This window comes from Lissotriton vulgaris, chromosome 1_1, assembly GCF_964263255.1.
Source record: "Lissotriton vulgaris chromosome 1_1, aLisVul1.2, whole genome shotgun sequence".
In the NCBI taxonomy this organism is placed as follows: Eukaryota; Metazoa; Chordata; class Amphibia; order Caudata; family Salamandridae; genus Lissotriton; species Lissotriton vulgaris.
Window position 1 is genome coordinate 2,001,109,893 of NC_141685.1, and position 26,791 is coordinate 2,001,136,683.

Genomic DNA, 26,791 nt, shown 5'->3' on the forward strand with positions numbered 1-26,791 from the left:
GCACCGGGCCATTTCCCAGGTGATGTATCACCTGGTGGGATCATTGAACAGTAGGGCAGATGATGTAGGCGAGCAGCGCCTAGTGAATCACAAATAACAAATAGCGGTTATACCGAAAGGTGGCACTGGGACTCTTCCAGTATAGGGCAATCCCTGGGTATATATTTTTGCTACTGTTGAACTTGCTATGTCAAATCTTTTGGGCTCTGAAGTTTCCGAGAAGGTAATCTCTCCGATACTCATTCCGGAGAGAGTAGATCATGGGACTCGTACACCTGTCTGCTGCTGCTTCTCCTGCCCCGTGTTCTGAAGAAGATAAGGAACAAATGGGCCCAAGTCCCTGCCTTGCTTCTGCAGCAGGAAGTACTCCCAAAGTGGTAGCATGGTTTAAGGACATATACGCATGCCCGGAATTTTCAGGTACCTTACACTCTTGACCCAGCCCAGAGCATTAGTTCTTCCTCCCAAAGTCACAGATGTCTCCTAGGTCCCAGAAAATCTTTTACAAAGTGTCTTTACTGAGATAAGTTTGTAGTCTGGTGCTGCTCCTGCAGTAATGATCCATTGGAAATCAAACTATAAAATGTCCTATTGTTTTCTTCATTTCTCCGTGAAAGGGTTGAAAAAGGCAATATATTGTGCTGTTACTGGTGATTTTATAAAGCGGGGATATTAGGTAAAGGGCAGAGGACAAAGAAAAAAAACATTCCCCCAGACAAGTACGCTTGAAATGGTGCCAGCTTTGAGGAGATTTGGTAAAAGGCGGAGGAAATACCACAAATAAAACAGAACCAGCGCTGTACAGGCAAAACCTAAAAAAGCGGTTTCTTTTGCAATGCACACATTTATTTACAACACCATTCATAATATTTTCGCTGGATTTCACAAAAGAGGCCTACATTTTGACTTTTAAAGACTCAAGGCGCTGCCCCTCTTCTTAGGTGGAGTATCAGTTGCTGAGTAAGCAGGAGAAAAAATCTCTGATTCTGCATTAATGGGTCAAACTGAGAACAGGGGTGGTTGTTTTGAAATGCATGCTGCAGAATTGTTTTGGGGCTAAAGAACATATATAATGAAAAATACAATCCTATTTTAGTTGAGAGGAATTAAGCTAACCCATCTGATAGACATCTAGCCGCAGATTCCTTAACTTAGAATTATCCCCAGGCGTCAGACTGAATCAGGAATTATTTTCCTGCAGCACCTCTGCGCGCCGGGGGATGGCGCCACACGACCCCGCCCTGACGTCTTCCACGGACGTGATGTTAGCGAGGTCATATAAGTCCCTCCTGTCGCGTTGACGTCAGTTTCCTTCATTTCCGTGTGCAACCCGGATCCAGATTAAGCGGTTCCTCTGGCCTGTTTTCCGCCCCTTTGATGCTTCGCGTCTGGAACAGTGTGCGATGCCTTCCCTATCTGCCTTTTCCTGGCGCGGGGGCGACTCGGACCCAGATGGCTGTCTATGCCTGATATTGGGGATTGTGTTCCTGAAGGCCTCCATTGGGTACCCTCCTCTCCCTGGGGTGTCCTCGGACCCTCCGCTACGTGCAGGGTCTCCGGTGGACTCGCTGGTGGGTTCGGCGCCGGCTGAGCCCCTTGCCTCTCGGGATGATGGAGATATGGCGTCGTCAGGGCACGGCACGGCTGTGTCCCCCTGTTCGACCCATAGCGCCCCTACCGCGCTGCATAGTCCTGTGGGGCTCCCTGTGGAATCACAGGTGGTTGCTGGTGCTCGCAGCTTAAGTCCGAGCCCGCCTCTTCCTTCCAGATAGGAGGCTGTCTTTTCGGAGGCGGAGCCGTTTCGACTCCGGCACCGTTCCTTTCTTCAGTGCCTGTTGTGGTTGAGGCTCAGTCGGCGCCGGTCCGGCGCCCTAGGCTTGCCTCCCCGGCTCCGCACCGTTCCTTTCTTCGGAACCTGAGCCTATCGTGGTTGAGACCGAGTCGGCGCCGGACAAGGCAGAGTCGTCACCGGCCAAGGACGCCCTGGCGCTGCCTCGACACCGGATCATTGACTCCTCTCCGGAGGCTTCTGGGGCGAGTTTGGCATCACCCCGAAGTCTGCCGTTGCTGGATCCGTCCTTGCCTCTCCCCCCTTGGATTTGTGGCTCCGGTGGACTCTCCGCCTCCTCAGGAGCCCCATCAGGACCCTCATTCGTCAATAGGGCTTCCTTCATTTAGACATTCGGCTCAACCTCCGTTCTTCGGACAACCCCCTTGGGGTGGGAGGCTTAGTTTACAGCCCTCACTCACGGATGAGTTACTGTCCCCTCCTAGGAGGGCTACCAAGGCCGGTGCGGCATTTATGAGAGTTGTTTCCTTGGCCGCCTGCATTCTGAGTATTCAGCCCCCTTCGGTCCCCCTGACTGTTGACCCGCTGTTGGATGTCCTCCACCACGGTTTGGAAAATGTTGAGCCGCTTCTGCCTTTTCAAGCTTCTCTATATGATGGCCTTTTCCGCACCTGGGCTTGGCCGGCGTCGGGTGAGCTGGTGGCTCGTTCTATCATGCACCGCCACCGCCCTGCTCCAAACGATCCAGTTTTCTTATTTGTTCATCCATACGTTCAGGGGCTTGTTCTACAAACTGCTTTTCCTTCCTTTCCTCAGCTGCTGCTTCCTCCCTCACGGGAGTCCAGATGGCTGGACTTGTAATATTTTCGCCTCCACTAGCGTAGCTCTTCGCTCGCTCAATACAGTGTGTGTCTTGGCTCGGGCTACTTCTGGCCTTTGGGGCTCTGCAGAGTCTCTTCTGTCTTCCACCTCTGAGGGCGCTCGTGTTGACCACCTCCATCTTATCCATGACGGCCGTGATCTGGCGGAAATTACTATCCGCTCGGCCCTGGCTACCTCAGATTCCTTAGGCCGAGCTATCGCTGGTTCAGTTGCTGGTTCAGTTGCACTACGACGCCACGCTTGGTTGTGGGATGACGTCTTCCCGGAGAATCTCTAGGAACGCCTTGTTGACGGGGTCCTTTTTTTTTATACTCACGCCGATTCGTCGGTTCAGTGCCTCCTTGCGGGCTTTCGCCCTCCCCCATAGGTCTGTACTTAACAGGTCTCAGGTTGTCATATGCTGGGGTGGTTACACTTTCATTTATTGTCCACCATTTGGACTATGCGTTTTTGGGCTGGTATTAAGCCTACTGTGGCGGTGTTCCACGGGTTGTTGTGTTCTGTCCTCTGACTGTGGTTTACCCCAAGAGGTGTTCCCTGTTTTTCTTGGGGGCGTGATATACTCCAGGTGGAGTTTCCTGTATGCTATTGTGTAGCTCCGCTCTGCACCAGGCTGGCATGGAGGTCCCTTTGGGCTCTCTATGTCTTCTGATGCCATTATCTGACCATTTGACGATTTTCAGTGTTGTGCCTTCTGGCGCTGCCTTCTACACACCACAGGTCTCGCCTTGCTTGAGTCTTGCGTGTGTGCCTCACTCTCCTCTTCTATAGATTTTTCAGGACATGCCTATCACTGCATAAGGCTTCCTCAAACGGACTCCCAGGACCAGCATGCACCAGCCAGATGGGAGAGTGCATGAAACTCTGTACATTGCTAATTGGAGGAGGAGCTGGAAACCACCTGACTAGGAGTGGTGTCTCTACTAAAATCGCACAGCCCAACCCCTAGGAAGAACCACAAGTCCATGGAACCGGCACTGATGAAGGCAATTAGAAGCCAGAAACGCGTCTGCCCAACTTTAACTCCGGAGCTGTGTCACGCTTTTGTCCTAGCAGGAAGAGAGCATTGGAACTGTTGTGTAACCAGAAAGCAGGCGCTGGCAAGCGGCACGCACTCTCGTTCAGGTGCAACGCATCTTACCCTCAAGAACTTGTATTGTGCACAAAACTGCTGACGCGTTGCCTCCCCATTGGTTCTGAAGCATTAAGTATTGAAGGGGGAGAGAGGTAGGCAATACAGATTGCTTGATAAGGGGTTAAAAGAAGTGGCTGAACATTCTGTGGCAATAGCGGCTGTTCTTTGGACCGGTAGCCAATGTAAATTGGGGCATCACATGATGTCAGGACGTGCCTATCACTGCATAAAAGGGTAGAGATACCTTCCGTTGATTTTGAATGTAAATTTTAGATATTTTTAGTGATTTAAATCCAAGACCCACTTAAATGACAGTCTGAAAATGAATTCAAAAACTTTTGTTAGATAGATCAATTTATTATGGTCACACTATGTGATCCAGACATAAAGAACAAAGAGAACACAGGTGTATGTAAAAGAATTATATTTTATATATGTTGTAAATCTTAAATAGGGTACTGAAAGCATATCAACAGGAATACATGAAGTACATATATCAGAAATCAAACAATTTCATTATAACCGTTGTAAACGCTTTTCTTCTATAATGAAATTTGGTATCTTATATACAGGAAGAAATCGCGTAGGTCGACGTTTTGGTCTCTACAAATGAATAGCTGAGACCATCTTCAGGACAAACAGGATATACAAGATGACCCCTGTACAATATGTAGCATCTGATTTATCTAGTTAATGAAACAGGTTCCCAGCAGGTACTTAGATTGAGTTTCAGGACAGGATTGTCGGAGAATTATTGAAACGTGGAGTCAGCCTGCTTCAAAGTAGTAAGCTTACTACTTTGAAGCAGGCTGACTCCACGTTCGGTTGTCTTTCCTATAGGTGTTGCGAGTGTTGATCAAAGTATAAAGAAACCTGACGGACACACGTATATCCACTGCAGGCTTTAAGTTTCTGACATAAAGTGGGTACCTTAGACGACTCTGTTCAAGTTACTTTCAGAGTTCATCATTTAGAATTTCAGGATCGTGACCCAACCATTAAGGACGACCATTTTTCAATAATTCTCCGTCTTGTAGTTCCCCTTTCCAACTACCCACATCACAAGAGCAACTTACCATCCAATCCCTGTCCGTTGCAGAGAAAACACTTGTCTCTTTATTTTTCCTCTAGGCTGCATGGAACTTCTGACTACCCGCTCGGCCATCAGTCCTACCCTTGACTCCTGAGCCAATTTCATTGCATTGCTCCCTTTCTGTCTTGTTACATTAACCAATTTGCAGATATTAATTGTCCGCATGGAAAGTAAAGACCTGCCGGATCAAAAAGTACGAGTCTTCCGAAGTTGCGTGCCCAAGAGGCTGAATGGGAATGCGTTCTACCAGACAAAAGGTTTTATAGGTACGCGCCTCTAGTGCACTGCAGCAGTGAGAGGCATGCTGAAGAATCCCTTCCTGAAAGTTTCAGTGTGCAGATCTCCGTAGTGGTGTGAGCAACAGGAACTCATTCTGTCACAGGGTTAACTGGTACATGCCACCATTGTACGAGTACGCCAGCGCTCCATGCCTTGGGTTGCCTGAATACAGTTCATTAGCAGTGCCTCTGGTGAACTGGAGCAGTGCACGACATCAGAGGGACGCTGACAAGCACGTAGCGTAGCCTATTGGATACAGAGCTCTTGCAGAGCTCCTGGGGGCACTGGAGCAGTATGCGGGCTTCGGGGGTCTGTCTCTATCGCATTGGTGTGGAGAAGACCCTCCCACTTCGCTAACGCCTCCCAGCTACCCCTCCCACGCTCCGCCGCCCCCACCATCCATTTATGGCCAATGCCTCCACGCGCAGCGTCCACGCGCTTCGGACACGCCGAAGGTGCGCCAAAGGTAAGCCCGTCTACGCCCGTCCGCGCCTGGACCGCGCCTAGCGCCAGACCCCCTGCCCCTCGCGCTCCCCAGCCCCCCCGCATTACCTATAATGCCGCCTCCCTCCTAGCCCTCAACCCCGGCCGCGCCCCCAACTGCGTCCAAGCCGCTCCTGGACACACCCATGGACCGTTCTCCTGCTTCTCCTGCAATTTTCGCGGCACCGACAACATCTCCGCTACGACCACACCACTGATTCCCGACCCCACCCACCTACAATGCATCCTTCTCAACACCCGCTCGGTCCACAGGCACGCCATTGACCTCTGGAACCTACTAGACACCACCTCTCCTGACATCGCCTTCCTAACGGAAACATGGATGAACGCTTCCTCCGCCCCTGACATCTCCATCGCTATCCCTGATGACTATAAGATCACACGCAAGGACCGCCCCGTCCATACAGGAGGAGGAATCGCTATCGTCCATAAGAAATCCATCCGCATCTCTACCAGCTCCGACGCCAACCTCGCCAACTCCGAACACCTTCACTTCCAGATCCACATCGACCCCAAGACAACTCTCAGAGGCACCCTCCTCTACAGACCACCAGGACCCCGCGCAAAATTCAGTGAAGACATCACAGACTTCATCACCCCACACGCGCTCCCCTCCAAAGACTACATCCTTCTGGGAGACCTCAACTTCCACCTTGAAAAGATCAACGACCACAACACCGCCACCCTCTTGGACAACCTCGCAAACCTCGGACTTAAACAACTGGTCACTTCCCCCACCCACATCGCAGGTCACACACTCGACCCCATCTTCACCTCCAGCAACCATGTCTCCTTCAGCCACACTACGGATCTCCTCTGGACTGACCACAGCTGTGTTCACTTCACCTACAACAAGCCGAAACCCATCATCCACCTTCAACCAACTCTACAAAGAAACTGGAACAAAATCACCACGGACCAGATCTCCACATCGCTCCTTCGAACCTCCCCAGCCCTCTCCTCTAACGTCAACGAAGCCGCCTCCAACCTCACCCTATGGTTATCCAACACCGCCGACACCTTAGCACCACTGAAAAAACGTCAACACAAACCTGGCAACAAGAAGGCCTCATGGTTCAACGATGATCTCAAGAAGTCCAAGAAACTATGCCGCGCCCTTGAAAAGGCCTGGAAAAAAGACCCATCCACCAGCAACAAGGACGCCTTCAAAAGCGCCACCCGTACTCACCACCAACTGATCCGAAAAGCCAAGAAAACAGCATTCAAGGATCGACTTGACAACAACGCCCGCAACAGCAAGGAACTTTTCAACATCGTCAAGGAATTTTCCAACCCCTCGGCCAACTCCAACGACATCACCCCCTCTCAAACCCTCTGCGACTCCCTAGCCTCTTTTTTCCACAACAAGATTGCTGACATCCACAACAGCTTTGACAACCAACCCGGAAGCCAACCCACCCTACCATCTGCTGACCATCTTCCTCCCGTAAACACCCTTAACGCCTGGAACCCTATCTCCACTGAGGACACCATCCGCCTGATGAATTCCATCCACTCTGGATCCCCCACAGACCCTTGCCCTCACCACATCTTCAACAAAGCAGACTCCGTCATAGCTCCGCACCTCCGAGACGTCATCAACTGCTCCTTCAACTCCGCTACCTTCCCAGAAGACTGGAAACACGCTGAACTCACCGCCCTTCTGAAAAAACCAACAGCAGACCCCACCGAACTCAAAAACTACCGCCCCATCTCGCTTCTTCCATTTCCGGCCAAAGTCATCGAGAAAGCCGTCAACAACCAGCTCGCCGCCTTCCTCGAAGCCAACAAATCACTCGACCCCTCACAATCTGGCTTCCGAGCCAAACACAGCACTGAGACCGCACTCATCGCAGCAACAGACGACATTCGAACTCTACTGGACAATGGAGACACAGTCGCCCTCATCCTCCTCGACCTCTCTGCAGCCTTCGACACAGTCTGCCACAGCACCCTTTTACAACGCCTCAGAAACATCGGAATCCAAGGAAAAGCACTGGAATGGATCACCTCGTTCCTCACCGGAAGAACACAGAGAGTCCGCCTCCCACCATTCAAGTCCGAGGCCTCTGAAATCATCTGCGGCGTACCTCAAGGATCTTCACTCAGTCCCACCCTCTTCAACGTATACATGAGCCCCCTCGCGGCCATCGCCCGCCAACACAACCTCAACATCATCTCTTACGCGGACGACACCCAGCTGATCCTTTCTCTCACCAAGGACCCCAGCACCGCCAAAACTAACCTACACGAAGGAATGAAAGAAGTCGCCGAATGGATGAAACAAAGCCGTCTGAAACTGAACTCAGACAAAACAGAAGTCCTCATCTTAGGTACTTCCCCCTCTGCATGGGACGACTCCTGGTGGCCGGAACCCCTCGGAAAAGCACCCATCCCGACAGACCACGCACGGAACCTTGGCGTCATCCTGGATTCTTCACTCTCAATGAACAGACAAGTCAGCGCCGTATCCTCTTCCTGCTTTAACATCCTTCGCATGCTCAGAAAAACATTTCGCTGGATCCCCTCCGAAACAAGGAAAACAGTCACCCACGCTCTAGTCACGAGCCGACTAGACTACGGAAACACCCTCTACGCAGGTACCACCGCTAAACTCCAGAAGAAACTACAACGAATCCAAAACGCCTCAGCCAGGCTCATATTAGACATCCCACGCAACGAACACATCTCTGGTCACCTTAAAGACCTCCACTGGTTACCCGTCAATAAGAGGATCACTTTCCGACTGCTTACCCACGCACACAAATCACTCTACAACATCGGTCCAGATTGCCTCAACTCTCGACTGTCCTTCTACACCCCCTCCCGCCAACTTCGCTCTTCCAGCCAAGCCTTCGCCACTGTACCTCGCATCAACAAGACCACCATGGGAGGCAGATCCTTTTCTTACCTGGCTGCCAAAACATGGAACTCACTCCCCGCTCACCTTCGCCTCACCCAGAATCACCTAGCGTTCAGAAAGCAGCTTAAAACGTGGATATTTGACAAATAATCCTCCTCCCCTTCCTAAGCGCCTTGAAACCCTCTGGGTATGTAGTGCGCTATACAAATTTTATGACTTGACTTGACCGCTGGAGCAGTCAGTGCGAGGTCTTCTGAGATTTGCCTCTCTCTGTAATAGTGGTACACCACTGAAGTAGAGAATGACTCTGCCAGATGCCGGGTTTGTTAGGTGTTGAGCTTTAGCAGCGCCCTTCATGCACTGAAGCAGTAATAGATTGCATGAGTTCTGCTATACTTCAGCGTTGATAGTTGCAGGGCTTAAGCAGTGGCCCTGGTGCACTGCCGCAGTGAGAGACCGTGACCTGTCCCAGACGTGAAGAGATGCTAGACATCACTTTAGAAGTGTTCCTGGTTGACTTATGCAGTGACAGACAAACCGTCTGATGGATACAGCGCTTTAGCCCTGCAGGAACGGGGGGTGGGGGGGGCTGGAGTTGATGGGCCCCTGGTGAAATACATTAGTGAGAGACAGCTCTTCACGTCTGGGACAGGTCATTCTGTCTCTCTCTGCAGCAGTTCACCAGGGCCACTGCTTAAGCCCTGCAACTAACAACTAACAACGCAGAAGTAGAACAGAAGACTTCACAGGCTGAATCAACTTTGCCTGCCACAGGATTTGGTATACACTGCTTTCAAGCAGTGCTTCTGGTGCACTGCAGCAGAAAGAGGCTACAGGAGCAGTGTCATAAACAGGATTTTATAGTTAGAGATTAGCAGTGCACTTGGTGTATCGCAGCAGTGAAAGGCAAAATTGACTGTGATCTCGTGCCGAATGCGGCGCTCTACAGTGGCCTGGTGCACTGAAGCAGGTAGAGACTACATGAGCTTTGCCAGATACATGGTTTGGTAAAGTGTTTTAGCAGTGTTCTTTATGCACTGCAGCACTGGGGGGCTGAATGAGGTCTGGCAGACAAAGGCTTCAATGCACAGGAGAGTTTTTCCTTGGGCTCCAAGGGGGTGGTGTAAAGTGCTCTGCAGGGGTTTGCCTAGGGGCGCAACTGCTACAGTTGCACCGGGGCCCATTGCACCTTGCCAATGCTGTATTTTAATGACAATGTCTTTATTTATTGCAGGTTTTTTAAACAAATACATAAAAGACATTGCCATTTACAATGCCAATAGCTCAAAATCTCGCAAGTACGAAACCTATTGCATTGCAAATGCTTATGTACCCTTCCTCTTAGTGAAAGTACCAGTACCATTTACTATACCGATAACTCACACTAGTACAAATGCAATGCAATAGATTTTTCAGTTACAAAAAAGTTATCTATTGCCATTTTGCATTAGAGCATTTTCTTTGTTTTTACAAAGGAATGCAAATTAAAAAAAACAATGTCATTTACAATGCCAGTAGCTCAATGTAATTGTGAGACCTATTGCATTGTAAATGCTTGTTTATGCAGCAATAACTAGAATGGTTAGTGAGTCACAGGCCTTCTTAGCTAAACTCTTTTGCAAGATCAAAGTGACTTTGAGAGCAAAGCTGCCCTTTCCAAGTTGGCAGTGGAATTTGATTTAAACATATTTATTAGTTGCTAGCCATTTTAACCCCGCTGCATCGATTTAAGACAAAAGAGGCTGCAAAGATATATTTTTAAGTCTCACATATACATGACAGGCAATTTTTGCGGCCTTTAGGAGTGCCTTTAACTGCATAGCTGTTACAAAACAGACAATTGGGAGTTAGATAGGCTCATGCATTAGGGTGTACATTACCAGGAGCAAAGTTTTTACTGCTGTATTTTTGAAGAGGGCGAGCGGTTGCGCCTGTGAAGGCGATTTGTAAAGCAGCCTCATGGTTACGTGTCCATTCTTGTAAAACAAAATATTGAATTCTCTCTGATGCAAGGGCTGAAGCCTTTTTTGAAAGAGTGATAGGCGCGCCTATTTTTATTAAAATTGCTACTTAATCCTTATCCGAGTCCAAAATGTGAGGTATTGCTGGGGCGTCTTTCAACACTGAATAATCTGCATATATTTATTCACCTTCAATGATGGATTTTGAATAGTACGGTTTCCTTCAGATTTTTTATACTCCTTCCCATTTCCCCCTGTCCTTGGATTTTGTAGGGCTATCTCGACTGGAGTGTCATGGGGCTGACTGTATTGTCCATATGGCTGTTATACATTATGTATCAACACATCTAATCAGCAACAGCAAGAACATAAGTAATACAGTGCATCATGGGGACTGTGTAAAATATGTCTGGGAGTAATGAAAAATCTGCAGAGGTAGCAAGCTATCCATTTGGCCCACTAGTACAGTAGATAAATAATATAATAATCAGGATATTACGGTAACAGGCATATTGAGCTAGGGTGCTGTAGAAACGTTTTTATACATTCTCTTCCAGGGGATCCACATCAATAGTCATAAGCATTAGAATATTCCCGCCCATGCGCGGGACCCCGGAAACACTATATTATATGTGCCCCACATATATATATATATATATATATATATATATATATATAACATATATATATATATATATATATAACATATATATAAAAAAACATGCAATAGCAGCCTAGCGCTACGAGGCCTCCGGGTAGCAGTGCGCTTTACAAGACTTAAAAAAAATAAATAAAAAAAAAAAAATAAAAAATAAATAAATAAATAAAAAAAAATAATAAATAAATAAATAAAAAATAACATCAGAGCTGAAATATGCTGTGTAGAATTTCCACCATACATGAATAATATGCATTAAAAACATGAGAAACAACACCAAAGATTGTTTAGAAACTGTTTTGATGCTTAGAAATCAGCAGAAATTCTCATAACTCACTGAAAGCATAGACCGCTCCCAGGCTGCATTGCAAACACACAGTCTAGAAAGACTGAAAAGCTAACCTGTAGCTGGATAGCAATAAACTGACACCGTGCCTTTAAGGCACCCATGGCCCCCTGTATCCCATCATGCCTCAGGGGTGACTGTTAGGTCAGTTGTTCTTTCCGGCTCCTTCAGGAAGGATCCTGGTTACACAGCTCCACTAATTTCTGTTTTCTGACAGAAAATTACTTCACTTTTAACAACTTTTTTACATACTTAGACATTTTACATCTAGTCAAGTAAGAAACTGTCTTTTTCAGTCAGTTTAGTGAGCATTTTCAACTGAGAATGCCTTCACTTTTTGACAAATGTCCTTCTTGTGGCAACAAGAAGGCAAAATCAGACAACCACGACGTTTGTATCCTGTGTCTGCCTGAGGAACATGATCCAGGCACCTGTCCTCATTGTGAGCACCTGTCAGGAAGAACTCTCAAAGACAGGGAGAGGATTCGCATTCATGGCCTGGCTCACAGGTCATCCAGAGGAAGGTCTCCGGTGAAGAAGGGCTCCAAGAAGGCTATAACATCTTCAAAAGAGAAGTCTTCACAACCTTCAGCTTCAGCATCGGGCTCGGCGCTGAGAAAAGAACCACCGGTGGGTCATTTATCTTCAAAACTACCGTCGACGGCGGGCTCGCCGTCGAAGAGAAGACAGGTACGTCGACAACGTCGAAGAATCCAGTTCTGTCGTCGAAATCCCCTCCGCCGTCGTCAACCCGGCGGCAAACGGCGTCGAGGGAGGTCACTCCTCCGCCGTCGTCAACCGGGCGACGTCGAGGAATGTGACTCCGCCACCGTCAACCAGGCGACGGTTGGCGTCGAGATCCAGGACCCCTCCGCTGTCGTCAACCCGGCGACGATCGGCGTCGAGGGAGGTCGTTCCTCCGCCATCGTCATCCAGGCAACGACCGGCGTCGAGAAGTGTGACCCCTCCGCCGTTGTCTAAGAAACGACGTTCTGCGTCGAGGACCAAGACCACTCCGCCGTCGACAGCTAAACATCGATCGGCGTCGAGGAGGCTGTCTCTGTCGACGTCTCGTCGACGCTCGGCATCGAGGGTGACCAATACCCCTCCGCCGTCGTCGCACAGGCATTCGGCATCGAGAGAGAGGACTCAGTCGACGGCTGGCCATCGCCGTTCGGCGTCGAGGGAGGCTCCGCCGTCGGCTGTTCATCGCCGTTCGGCGTCGAGAGATCGTAGATCCTCGCATCGATCGCCGTCGAAGCATTCGACGTCGAAATTGATGCTCCCGCCGACTCCCAAGAAGCATTCGACGTCGAGAGAAAGGCATTCGACGCCGGAACGCTCGACGTCGAGGCATTCAGAAAGAGCTCGATCGTCATCGAGGAACTCTGTAATCATGGTTACGGAGTCAGCTTCTCGCCATTCCACGTCACAGTCTTCTGGATCCTCGACAACATCTTCAAGATCCAGAAGCCCTGTCCGCGGATCTCCTGTGCGGCAGCCAGATCCTTCGGCTGTGGAGGTCAGACTGTCACCTAGATGGTACAGGTCATTGGATCATTGGCAAGAGTCAGGGGCTACCAGACGACTGCAAGAGTATGTCAGTCCTCAGCACGGATCTCCTCTCCAGAGGCTGGTGGAGGAAGTGGACAGACACAGTCCTCCCAGGCGCCAGGCAAGCAAATTGCCTGTGAGAAGGCCAACCAGATCCCGTTCTCCCAGAAGAGAAGATCCGGTTAGATCTCATTCTCCCAGAAGAGAGGATGCGGTTAGATCTCGTTTTTCCAGCAGAGAGGATCCAGTCAGATCGCGTTCACCCAGAAAGAGCAATCCGGTCAGATCTCGCTCTCCTAGAAGGGAAGAACACCCAAGAAGATCACGGGAGAGGAGGCACGGTGCGCACCGTAGACGTCGAAGAACTCTGTCTACTTCATCTACCTCTTCTACCAGATCTTCCAAGAGGGATTACTCTTTTACGCTAACTGATAGTCCTGTTTCTAGATCCTCTCCAGTGGATGACATAGGCACTTACCTAGATGTCCTACAAAGAAGAGCTCAGAAACTGAACATTGAGATGTCTGTCCCCCAGGTGGCTACGACAGTAATTTTTGAAACTTTGCACAAAAAATCTGTCTCTCGCCCGCTGCTGCCTTTTGGTCCCGGGGATTATGGATCCGGTCAAGGACGTTCTCCTTACTCCAGCAACCATCAGAGCGGTGCCGGCCCGCATACAGAAGAAGTACAAACCAGCTTCCTCTGACCCAGTTTTTGTACAATCTGACCCTCCAGCTGACTCTGTGATAGTGGCAGCTGCAAGGAAGAGGCATGCAGTTTCTGCTTCCTCTTCAGTACCACCAGATAAGGACAGTAAATCACAGGACTCATGGGGTCGCAAGGTGTGCAATTTAGCTGCCTCCACACTGAAGGTCTCGAGTGCGGCAGCACTGTTGGGTAGATACGATAGAGCCTTATGGGACTCCATGGAAAGGTTTAAGTCCAAGCTTCCAAAAGAAGACCAGAAGGACTTCGAAGAAACTATGACAGAAGGATGTCTGGTGGCGAACCAGTTGATCAGCACTGCAGCGGACGGTGCAGTTCTTGCGGCACACTCCTACTCATATAGGGTTTGTGCCAGGAGGTCAGCTTGGTTGCGTCTCACAGGTTTGAAGCCGGAAGCTCAACATCGCATCCTAAATCTTCCTTTTTCGGGGTCCTCTCTCTTCGGGGAACATGCTGACGAAGAGATAACTCGTATGAAGGCAGAGCTGGATACAGTAAAAGCGGTGGGTTTGGAAAAGAAAAAAGAGTTCAAACGCCGTTTTAAGACCAGCAAGGGAAGAGGGGCTCAACAGAGGGTTCAAACCCCTCAGTGGTCCTAAAATAAGAACCAGGGGAAATCCCAGTTTCGAGGAAAATCCAACAGAGGTAGAGGCGGTCACCAGCAGTCCTCTGCCACCACAAGAGGAGGAAAGGCCTGAGCAGTGGCTTCCTCTGGCGCCGTTGCTCACTCCAGTGGGATGAAGTGCTTCACAACACCTGGCAGAGTGGGTCAGCATCACAAAAGATCGATGGGTGCTGAATATACTGCGCAATGGATACATGCTACGTTTCCGTGCGCTTCCAAAGAGCATTCCTCCAAAGAACTCTTGCCCTCACCAGCTAAGCTTGCTCAGGAGAGAAGTGACAATCCTGCTACAAAAAAGAGCTATAGAGGAAGTTCCTCCCCTCTCAAAGGGGAAAGGGAGTTTACTCCAGATATTTTCTTATCCCCAAAAGAGATCAGGAGGACAAGTTCAGGCCCATACTCGATCTTCCTCTCTTGAACAAAGTCATCGTCAAAGAAAAGTTCCGCATGTTAGCTCTTCACCAAATATGCCCACATCTTCAAACCGGAGTTTGGATGTGTTTGGTGGATCTGCAAGATGCATACTTTCACATTCCGATTGCACTGCGGCATCGCAAGTACTTGAGGTTTGTCGTAGGAAACAAACACTACCAGTACAAGGTGCTACCCTTCTGACTCAAGTCCGCACCACGAGTCTTCACCAAATGCATGGCAGTGGTGGCGGCTTTTCTTCACAAAAATGGGACTCTTCATCTATCCGTACCTGGACGACTGGCTCCTAAAGGGTCCATCTCCGGTACGGGTAGCACACGATCTGCAACTTTGCCTGCACCAGTTGCACAGGCTCGGTCTCCATGTAAACCTGGAGAAGTCAGTCCAGCGGCTGACACAGTCCATCCACTACCTAGGCTCCGTTCTGGACACAAAATTGGGAAAAGCGTTTCCTTCGGAGGAGAGACTTTTTTCCATGAGACAGAAATGTGGGATTCTGCTAGAGTCTCGGTTTCCAACAGCCCGACAAGTAGCATCCCTGCTGGGTTCCATGGCGTCCTGCATTTTTCTCATCCCAAACGCCAGGCTGAGAATGCGGCCTCTGCAACAGGCTCTCAAAGACCAGTGGGACCAAGCGACAGGGCGTTGGGAAGATCGTATCACTCTTTCCCAAGCAACGAAGGATGCCATCAAATGGTGGACTCGGACGAGGAATGTGCTGGTGGGAGTGCCTTTTCACCAACATCTTCCATCCCAGTCTATAGTGACGGATGCCTCTCTGCAAGGCTGAGGAGCGCACATGGGTCCGCTTCAGATTCAGGGTCAGTGGTCTGCGCAGGAGCAGACATACCACATCAACATGCTGGAGCTCAGAGCGGTGTTTCTAGCTCTCAAAGCTTTCTTTCCAGCAATCGAGTCCAACTCAGTCCTAGTTCAGACAGACAATACGACCACCATGTTCTATCTGAACAAACAAGGAGGCACGCGGTCTCGCCCACTCTCCCGAGAGGCTCAAACCATCTGGCTCTGGCTTCTCTCTCGAGGCCTCTCAGTAGTGGTGGTGCACCTTCCAGGCGAATTGAACGTCAAAGCAGACGCACTCAGCAGGCACTTTGAAGATCAGCCAGACTGGGTGCGAAACAACGAAGTGGTAGAAGAGCTTTTTCGTTGCTGGGGTCGTCCGGCCATAGACTTGTTTGCAGACGACGAAAACGCCAAATGCCACGCCTTGACGTCCAGGTTCCACCGGCCAGGGACGCAGGGGAATGCTCTCCTGATGGATTGGTCAGGAACATTCGCTTACGCGTTTCCTCCCCTGGCTCTGATTCCAAAGGTAGTGTCCAAGCTCCTCAGATCAGACATGGAGAGGATCTTGATAGCTACGGATTGGCCTCGGCAGTGGTGGTACCGGGACCTTCTGCATCTGTCTGTGTGTCCACACAGACGACTTCCTTGCAGGCCGGACCTGTTGAGCAAGATGAACGGGAGGATACTGCATCCCAACCTCCCATCACTGAACCTAACAGCATGGCACCTGAGGTCCTGCAATATGGACATCTGAACTTGCCTCCCGAATGTATGCCCATTTTAAAGGAGGCTAAGAGGCCTTCCACAAGAGCGTTCTATGCGTTTAAGTGGAAAAGGTTTTACATATGGTGTAGGGATCATCACCTGGATCCTACTAACGGGCTTGAGGAGGTAATTCTGCCAAACCTCCTTTCCTTGGCAACTTCTGGATTGAAATATGCTTCCATTAGAGTGCATCTGTCAGCTATAGTAGCGTACAGGAAATCGCCTAATCAGATTTCTGTCTTTCAGGTTCCGGTGGTTAAGGACATTCTCCAGGGGTTGAAAAAAGTCTATCCCCCTGTGCGAAATCCTTCTCCTCCTTGGGAATTGAACCTGGTTCTATCCAGGTTAATGTCACCTCCTTTCGAACCTATCCACAAGGCCTCTTTGCAACATCTATCTTGGAAAGCAGCCTTTTTAGTGGCAATCACATCAGCGCGCAGAGTAAGCGAGAAGCAAGCGCTCTGTGCGGAGGAACCATATACTGTTTTCCATCACAATAGGGTGGTCCTGAGGGCTCACCCATCCTTCTTGCCTAAGGTGGTTTCTGATTTTCATATAAATCAGTCCATCTCCCTCCCTTCTTTTTTTCCAAATCCAGCGACCCCAGCAGAGCGGTCATTGCACTCCTTGGATTTAAAGAGAGTGCTCAAGTTCTATTTGGAAAAAACCAAGGGAATCAGGAAGTCGGATCAGCTGTTCGTGAACTATGGTTCAATGAGAACGGGCTTTCCAGCGGCCAAGAGGTCCATCTCTAGATGGATTGTCTCCTGCATTAAATTGGCCTACCAGCCTTTATTGGTGTCACCCAAAGCACATTCTACCAGAGGGAAAACGGCCACAGTGGCCTTCTTGCACGACATTCCAATGTCAGAAATATGCAAGGCTGCAACCTAGAAATCAGTTCATACCTTTACAAGGCATTTCTGTCTAGAATCTGATTCCAGGGCCGATACTCAAGTAGGACAAGCCTCTTTGAGGAATCTATTTGGGTAGCCTGCGGCCTGTACGAGCTTAGTAGTTACTAGGCTTAGTATGGTTATTACTGTATTGTTACTCCTTTGCCCGCAGGGAGATGAGGTGAGGCTCGCTATTCTATTCTAATGCTTATGACTATTGATGAGGATCCCCTGGAAGAGAAGGATTAGTTACTTACCTGTAATCCTAGTTCTCTTCCAGGGGTATCCTCATCAAAGTCATAAGCAACCCTCCCGCCTCCCCGGGCAAAGGACATTATTTAATAAGGAGATATTGTTAACCTATTTGTTACTTGGGTTTTTTAGTCTCCGAAAAGAACAACTGACCTAACTGTCACCCCTGAGGCATGATGGGATACAGGGGGTCATGGGTGCCTTAAAGGCACGGTGTCAGTTTATTGCTATGCAGCTACAGGTTAGCTTTTAAGTCTTTCTAGACTGTGTGTTTGCAATGCAGCCTTGGAGCTGTCTATGCTTTCAGTGAGTTATAAGAATGTCTGCTGATTTCTAAGCATTAAAACAGTTTCTAAACAATCTTTGGTGTTGTTTCTCATGTTTTTTCTGCATATTATTCATGTATGGTGGAAATTCTTCACAGCATATTTCAGCTCTGATGTTATTTGGCTGCTATTGCATGTTTTATATATAGATGTTTTATATATATATATATATATATATATATGAGTATATATATATATGTGGGGCACATATAATATAGTGTTTCCGGGGTCCCGCGCATGGGCGGGAATATTCTAATGCTTATGACTTTGATGAGGATACCCCTGGAAGAGAACTAGGATTACAGGTAAGTAACTAATCCATACTGAAACTATAGCAACTTCTCATCCACTTCCACTACACCTTCACAAACGCAGGCAGATCATGGGAGGGGCAGGCCATTAACCAGCACTGTGCTTATATACTCGTTTGTTTCATACTTCTTCCTGAAAAATGCTCCCCTTCACAAGTTTCCCTATGAACATGCCTTAGTGGAGTGCACAAAAACACTTGTCAGTAAGTTAAAAAAGTACACTGAAAAATTGATTGCTCACTAGCTGCACGGTAGCACAACTACCCAAGAAAACAAATAGCAGGATGTGGGAAACATGAGTACTGAAAACGGGGAGCCAATGTAGAAAGAAAGTAGCACCAACCTGGAGAGATGGCTTTCTTAAAAGGCTCAATGGAGCACTCAATCAGTGGTAGTTCCACAGTGGGCCTCCAGAGTGGTTGACCTATGCTACATTTTCCAGTTCTATTTCAAACTAATATTTTGAACTTAATTTAAACAGTATTTTCAATGCATTTGACACATTTTTAAATAGGTTTCTGTTTGACCATTAAAAATTGTGTGAATGCTGCCCAGAATCATTAGCGTGAAACATTATTTAATGTGTACTTACAAAAGGGAAGGTAAAAGAACCTGTTATAACAAATAACTGCTTATTTTTGGTTTCAGAAATGTTGCAGTCTTTGGCCCAGCGACCAGCTCCTGCTAACACTAACCGTGAACGACGGCCTCGTTACCAACATCCAAAGGGAGCTCCAAATGCAGACCTAATCTTTAAAACAGGCGGAAGGTAGGACCTGACTTTATTGGTTAAACTGGCTTTATTAGGCTTTCCTTTATTCTTAAAAAGTACAGGGCCGCTATTAAATGTTATCTTCCAGCAGATACGGCTAATCTCAAATTCTTCATTTTGAGAATAGCCTCAGGCAGTATAGTAGATCTGGAGGATTCTTCAGCAATGCTCCAGCGTGCCCTTCAACAAGGTTCCAGTGCTGCACTCCAAACTTCAAAAATCTTTTCAGTGCATTTAGGGAACTATGGCCTATATGTACAAACACATTTTGCATTTCTTAACGTCCAAATCGCTATTTAGCTCTATTAAGAAATGCATAATGGCCTGTCGATATGTACGAGAAGCATATGCAGCATTGAAAAAGGGATTTCTACCCAGTAGAAATAGCATTTTGGGAATCACAAAATAGGACATCGCTAAGAGGGAGTTACTATTTGTGATTCGGTAATAGCATGTACAGCGGATTTCCTAGTCGCGACTAGTCGCAAAATGGCCATTTAGATAATGTAATTACCATCGCATTGGATCTGATGATAACCTGGTATCAAGTTTCACTAACCTGAGGCTCAGTCTGCAGGAATGTAGATCGCCTACTCACTCTCCCCAAGGGAAAGCCCTCACATGTGACAGGAACACGAGTGTCAGCAACCGCACTCGGGGAGATAAGAGGAAACAGGATGTGTTTCTTGGGATGGCACCAAACGAAGATAGCAAGTGCCTAACGCTGAAGAACTTCTTTTCAATGTATAGGAACCCTTGTGAAAACAAGGAGAGATGTATTAATATTCTAGTGTGTTCACAAGGATAACCCCACCAATGATATCTCTGTGCTGGATCCTCCCATATTCACTAAACTTAAAACAACGTCTGTAGTAATCACAGGGATAACAAGTTAATTTGCCTTGTCACAATAGAAATGACATCCAAAAAGAGATTTTAATATGGCTTCATAGAATCCTCCCCAAATGGAGTGTAAAAACAACATCAAAAGGTGCTATTAGTACAGAATTCTTTACTCCGCTCATCATAGTACTGTTCTTTTTGTTGGAGGAATCTGGATAATCCAAGAAGGAAAAACACAAAGCATAACAGGAGATGCAGCAGTCCACACTCGTCCTACTAAAGCTTGGATATGCTGATTAGAAGGCTTTGAGATTGTGGCGACCACCAAAACCCAACAGAAAGGGGGAGGTACGGGTACTGAAGAACAAGGGGATGATAGGTCAAGACTGACCATAGCTGGTAAAACCCACCGAGGCGGAGTTTCATCCGATACTGGCAAAAAAACAGTAAGTCCTGAAATATCCAAAAAAGATGGTACCCCTGCTCTTGAACAGAAGAGCATGAAGGAAACAAGGATGTATGGACAATTCAAGAGGGGAAAACGAAGCCAAGCACCTTTACCAGTACTTATGTGGCTTATATACTACTCTGCCACCCCTTCTTCAAACGGCCTAACCTTTGTGTTGTCAGTACTCCATCAAGTCGCACAAGAGGTCAGCGCAGTACAAAGACACTCGATAAACCCAAAGTATTATAGTAAAAGGGAAAACTGTATCTATACCCCCACTATATGTATTGATGGTCAGCGGGTGCAAAGGGTTTGGAACTAGGAGATTTAAGTAATGCCTCATTGCTCTGTCATCCACAAGATATTTATGATACAAGAGGGACAAGACCTAACAGTTCTCCCCTTAAACGCCGACCTACCAGGTGGGGCTTTGCCAGAAGCAATGCTTGGAATCTTCACACTAGGAAAGGGGCACGTACTTCATCTGAGATTTCCCAGGACCTATCCTCAGGGAAATACGCAACCTAATCAATCAAGTACTGTAGCTTGCCTTTGTTTTTCCTAGAATCGATATGTTGAACATAGTATTCTACCTCACCACCTATGGGGCATAACCAGGTCTCAAGAATGCAGCAGATTCATCTTCCCCAGCATCCCCCCACATATGATCATCATTGGTGGGATTACAGGTCTTTGTCTTTCGGGTTGTATGTTTGCATCTTTGCCAAGATGTGACCATGCATCAGCCGTGCCTTGTCTTGGGCCAAGGCGGTAATTATAACAAAATTGTACTTGCTAAAGCACAAAATTCATCCCATCTGGCGATGTGTAAGTGCTCTGACAGACCAAAAGGACTGTGATCAGAATATATCGTTATGACTGGGGGTGGACCCCCAACAAGTAGTGCCTCCATTCCTGGAATGAGAGTTTGAAGGCTAACAACTCACGCTCAACTATTGTATTATTCTGTTCAGCTCTTAGAAAAGTTTTAGAGAAAAATGGCAATGGGGTGTACCCTTCCTGTTTTCATTTACCTCTGTGATAAAGCACCACCCATGCATACTGAGCTGCATCTGTTTCCACAAAACAAGACTCTGAGGGGTCTGCATGCGTCAGAATGGTAGCCGTAGTAAACTTTTCTTTAAGCACAGAAAAAGCCATCTTGTCTAGTTCAGACCTACTAAAGTGTTTCCATTTACGCAACAGTTTAGTGATAAGGGTTATGACATCAGAAAAGTGATTAATAAATCGCCTGTAGAAGTTGGCAAAGCTAAAAAAATAACTGGACATCACGCACAGAACCGGAGCTAAGCTATTTCAAGCGTGCCTCGATTTTCTTGGGGTTCATATGTATGCCTGATGGTGAGGGGACAAACCCCAAAAAAACAACTTGGGTTGAGTGAAATACACATTTGTCCAGTTTGGCAGAAAGATGGTTGTCTCTAAGATAAGGCACTGCAAAACCTTTTTTACATGCCCAACATGCTCCTCTTCAGACTGCGAATATATCAGTATTTCATCTATATATACGAAGACGAAAACATGAATGCCAGCAGTCGCCCTCGGAGAGAAAGGAGGATACAGGGTGGGTTTCTTTGGATGTCACCAACCACAGACAGCAAGCGCCTAACTCTGAAGAACCGCTCTTCAATGTATAGGAACCCTAGTGAAAACAAAGAGACTTATAAGTATTCTAGTGTGTTCACAAAGATAACCCCATCAATGATATCTCTGTGCCGGATCCTCGCATATGCACTCACCATAAGACAACTCCTGTAGTCATCACAGGGATAAGTTATTTTCACTCGTCACACCAGAACTGACATCCAAAAATATGGCTCCACAAAACAAGAACCCTCCCGAAATGGAGTGGAGAAACACCAAAAAGATGGTATTAGGCCAGAATTCTTAACTCTGTTTATCTGATGGAGACATCTAGCCGCAGATTCCTTACCTTTGAACTTCCAGGACTCAGGCTGGATCCGAATGATTTTTCTCAGCTGTACCCCTGTGTGCCGGTAGGTGGCCTCGGTCGATCCCGTGTGACGTCATCGGTGTCGTGACGTCCACGTCGTCAATATAACCGCTACTCCGCCGCGCTGATGTCAGTTTTTTTTCTGTGCCAGGGTTTCTTTAAATGGTGGGGAGAGTCTTGGTTAGATCTGTTCGCCTCCGAAGAGAACGTGCAATGTCAGGAGTTTTGCGAGTTGGAGTTTCCAAGGCAGCTCTCGCTCGGTGACGCTTTTCAGCGCAAGTGGAGTTCAGGCCTCCTTTACGCCCATACCATTTCTGCCCAAAGTGCTCAAGAAGATCAGAAGCTACCTGGCACAAGTCATTCTTGTGGCTCCAGACTGGGCACGGAGAGTTTGGTATTCCAAGCTTCTAGACATGAGCATCGATACTCTGTTCAGGTTGCCCTTCGTGAGGATGGGGAGGGTTCTCCACCCGAACTAGTCCACTCTCCGTCTCCTTGCGTGGAGATTGAGCGGCGGCAGTTGACCGCTTTCGACCTCGCTACCAAATTCTGTGAGGTTATTTCGGCAGCCAGGCATCACTCCACAAAATCGATATACACCTGCAGATAGAACAAATTTTGTAAATATTGTACATTGACCCCCTGTCTGCTTCTTTATCTGAAGTCCTTCTGTTTATACTTTCCTTGGCCCAGCAGGGCTCTGCTCTGGGCACATTGAAGAGCTATCTTTCGTCCCTTTCCTCTTTTCTACGACTGCCTAATCAGCCTCCTCTTTTCAAATCACTTCTGGTGCAGAAATTCTTGAAGGGGTTAACTCACTAGTTTCCTCCTTCACCTTTTATAATGCCACAATCTGACCTTAATTTGGTTCTCATCTTTCTGCTGTGTACACTATTTAAGCTGCTGCACAACTGCCCTCTGCGGTTGCTCACCATCAAAACAGCTTTTTTGATGGCAGTAACCTCTGCCAGGAGGGTGAGTGAACTGCAGGCACTGTCTTCACAGCCTCTTTACCTGACAGTCTTTCCAGACAAAGTGGTGCTCTGTACAAAAGCATCTTTTTTGCCTAAGGTGGTAACACCCTTTAACATGGGGCAGTCGATTACTCTACCCACTTTCTATGCACCTCCGCATCCATCCAAGGAAGAGGAGCGTATCCATTGTCTGGACCCAAAAAGCGTGTCATTGTTCTACCTCTATCAACCCAGAGAGTTCCGGGTTGATGAAGAAACTCTTTATAGGGTATGTAGGTGCAAAGAAAGGGCATGCTGTCCAGAAGAGGATGATATCCCGCTGGGTTATCCTATGTACAAAGATCTGTTACGCCTTAGCGAAGAAAGATCCCTCTGAAGGGCTTAGAGCTCATCTCACCAGGGCAATGGCGGCCACCACGGCTCTTCAGTGTGGTGTTCCAGTTTCTGATATCTGCCAAGCAGCCACATGGGAATAACTGCACAAGTTCGTCAGACACTACTACCTGGATTCCTGGTACGCTGAGTAGACCTATTTGGTCGCTCTGTTTTGAAGGATGTCCTGGTCTGAATCTTTCCACAGTCCCTCCTCCAGGGATGGTATTGCTTGGGTATCTGTTCAAAAGTAAGGAATCTATGGCTAGATGTCTCTATCAGATGGACAAGTTACTTACCTTCAGTAACGCCTTCTCTGGTAGAGACATGATCTACCTGCAGATTCCTTACCGACCCTGCACTGCGGAATTGCTTTTACTTCTCCTCCAGATCCTAGCTGTTAATTTTTTAAACAATCCCGTCAGTTACTTCATGGCTTTTCGCGTGAAAACTACTGACGTCAGTGTGGCGATTACATTGACGATATAGATATTACAACAATGAACGAACACAATCTCACATGGAGTTGACTCACGCAACCTACCGGCACGCAGGGGTATTGCTAAGAATATTCTTCCTGATGCCTGGAAGTTCAAAGGTAAGGAATCTGCGACTAGATCATGTCTCTACCAGATAAAGGGTTACCGAAGGTAAGTAACTTGTCCATCAGCGCACTGGTCTTTATGCTGGAGGAATCTGGGTAATTCAAGAAGGAAACACACAAAGCATAACAGGAGACACACCAGTCCTCACTCGTCTCACCAGTGCCTTGAATTGCTGATTAGTGGGCTCATAGATGGCGGCAACCACCAAAACCCACTTTGGGCAGTCAAAAACGACAGGGAGCGGTAGGCGTCCTAAAGAACAAGGGGATGATAGGTCAAGACTGACCGAAGCTGGTAAAACCCACCGACACAGATTTGCGTCTGATACTGGCAAAAATACTCACGGGGGAACGGGACTACGAGGCCCAGAGATCTTTGCGCTGCTGGAACATTGTGCACCTGGTGCCTCTTCCCGCCCCTCCACCTTCTCCTCCTATTTGAGGAACGCCCCTAACTCAACCGCGGGACGCGCGCAGGTGTACGCCGGGCTAAGCCCGGGCAAAGGGCGGGCCGTCCGAGGCCGTCTGAGGCTGGGCTGGGCCATCCCCCTTAGTTCTTACTTTGTTTGTGTATCGTAATATAGATCTCTAAGGGTTTTACTGTGGTTCGTGCTTTGTCTACCAAACTATCCATTACAACAGGTATCATGGCGGTACAGTTGGTCAAGGGGGGAAAGGTTGGATTGAAATCCATTACCGGAAGCCTTATGGGAACACTGGATAATTACATTACGCGGTTCTCAGTGGCATTGGATCACCAGATAAGTGACGTTGAGAAAAGATTATCAACCGAAATATTCTCCAAACGGTCCTCTCTGGGGCCGATCCAGCACTGTACTACGCCTGAGAACCATATTAGCCAACGGTTAAGTGATTTGGGTCTGCCTGAGTCAAGTATAGAACTTGACTCTCTTGCTAATATCCTTGAGGGAAATAATACACCAGACATACAGATAGTTAGTGTTGACCAAGTGGAAATTCCCGCTAGTATGTCATCTCCCCTATATACCCCAGTCTGTCCTGTAGACGAATCATTGCCCTTAAGCAACAGAGTGACAGGGGAAAAAAAAAGAAGAGGGGGTGGGCGGGTCAAAGTGTAAAAGAGCCAAGATTCCAAAGTTAATGAAAAAGGGGGCCAAGCCGGTGGGTGTGGGGACTCGTACTGAGACTGACAATCCAGCGCAGACCAATTCCATGGCAAAACCTCCATCTGTTACACAGGGTGATGGGTTTTTGGTGGGGCAGGTGGAACAATTGATTAGATCCCTAATACTTCCTATAATCGAGAGACTGAGAGTAGTCACTGCTAGCTTGGATAAACTGGAAATAGTCGCTAAGGACAACTCTAAAATGTTACACTCTTTAGTCAGTGAAAAGAGGAAGGGAGCAGATCACATTGTCACTTCCAAACAGGTTGACATTGGGGTGTACAACTACCTACTATTTGTAAATCTCCATCGCAGAATGTAAAAATATTAGCGTCTCACAACGACGCAAGACCAACTGATCTAGGGGGCAAAAATACATGCTATGAGATTAATGAGGGCTCTAAAAGGGCTTCGAAAGTACATCAGAAGCTCAGAGCAGAATCATCGAAATTGGCATCTCGGCCCTTGCTCCCTGCAAAATTGGACTTAGGCCCAGGTAACCAGTCTATACTCGATTTACCCCCCCAAAGTGCTCCTCTAGTGGTGGTTATGGCTAATGTTCTCCCTTTTCGTGCTGGTCTATTACCAACTAAAGAACAAGGTTACACACTGGCTCTCAAAGAATCTGGAAGGAGGCCACGAGGTAGGACGCAATATACTCATGGCCCGTAGATTAGCATGGGTGGGTCGCTCAAGGAAGACCAGAGAGGGTGACTGTGTAGTCATAAATTTTAATAACTCAAATTCAGTTGCTAAGATCCTTTGGGAGACAGAACAGAATCCACTAGTGAGGGGACAAGGCATCGAAATTTTGCCCCTCTGGTTTTTCTATAGACCTGGTACTCGGGGACCCCACACTGAGGAATCCCAACTATCAAACTCGCCCTATAGCAGGACAGGGGAGGTGGCATACAACCTATATGACATCAAATGGACCCTGGTCTAGAGGAGACTTAAGGGACAGAGGTGAAGTTGAAGTTGAAGTTACAAATAAATTCAATGTTCTGTCAGGTCTCAATGATTGCGACTGACTTGGTTCTAACCAAGTTGGCTTTAATTTGGAGTATGACTCTAATCCCTCCCCTGAGCTCTCTCCTAACCGGGTGTCTACAATGAAGGGTAATACCAACCCATTAGTTGTTGTTGGTAATGCTATTGATCCAGACACCCCCTGCTAGGCCCTACTAGGGAATTAGCAAATAATGGCAGAGAAGATGTGGGAAGACTGGTGTCTTGGAATATAGCTGGCATGCGTCATAAACAGGAGTCACAAGACTGGGTAGATTTTGTTAATAGTTTTGATGTGTGTATATTCCAAGAGACATGGTTGTGTGAACCTTCCTTTCTTCAGGGGTATTTGAACTATTCGGTGCCTGCAACCAAGGGTCGAAAGGGAGGTTTGACTATCTGGGTGCGGCAAAGTTTGCCTCTTACTGTCAAGGTGGCTGAAT

At 47.8% G+C, this 26,791-nt stretch overlaps 1 protein-coding gene across 11 annotated transcripts in view; it reads left to right on the plus strand.

The window, feature by feature from the left end:
• The window catches only part of UPF2 (UPF2 regulator of nonsense mediated mRNA decay), a 1,606,401-nt gene that overhangs the window by 1,450,268 nt on the left and 129,342 nt on the right, over nucleotides 1-26,791 (plus strand). For 9 of the 11 annotated variants that reach the window (XM_086919968.1, XM_086919955.1, XM_086919976.1 and 6 more), the window contains exon 21: nucleotides 18,853-18,973. In XM_086919968.1, coding sequence (XP_086776094.1) covers nucleotides 18,853-18,973 — 121 coding nt within the window. Of the gene's footprint in view, nucleotides 1-18,852; nucleotides 18,978-26,791 lie in introns of those variants that run through there. The other 2 variants (XM_086919942.1, XM_086919984.1) reach the window with 1 other exon arrangement.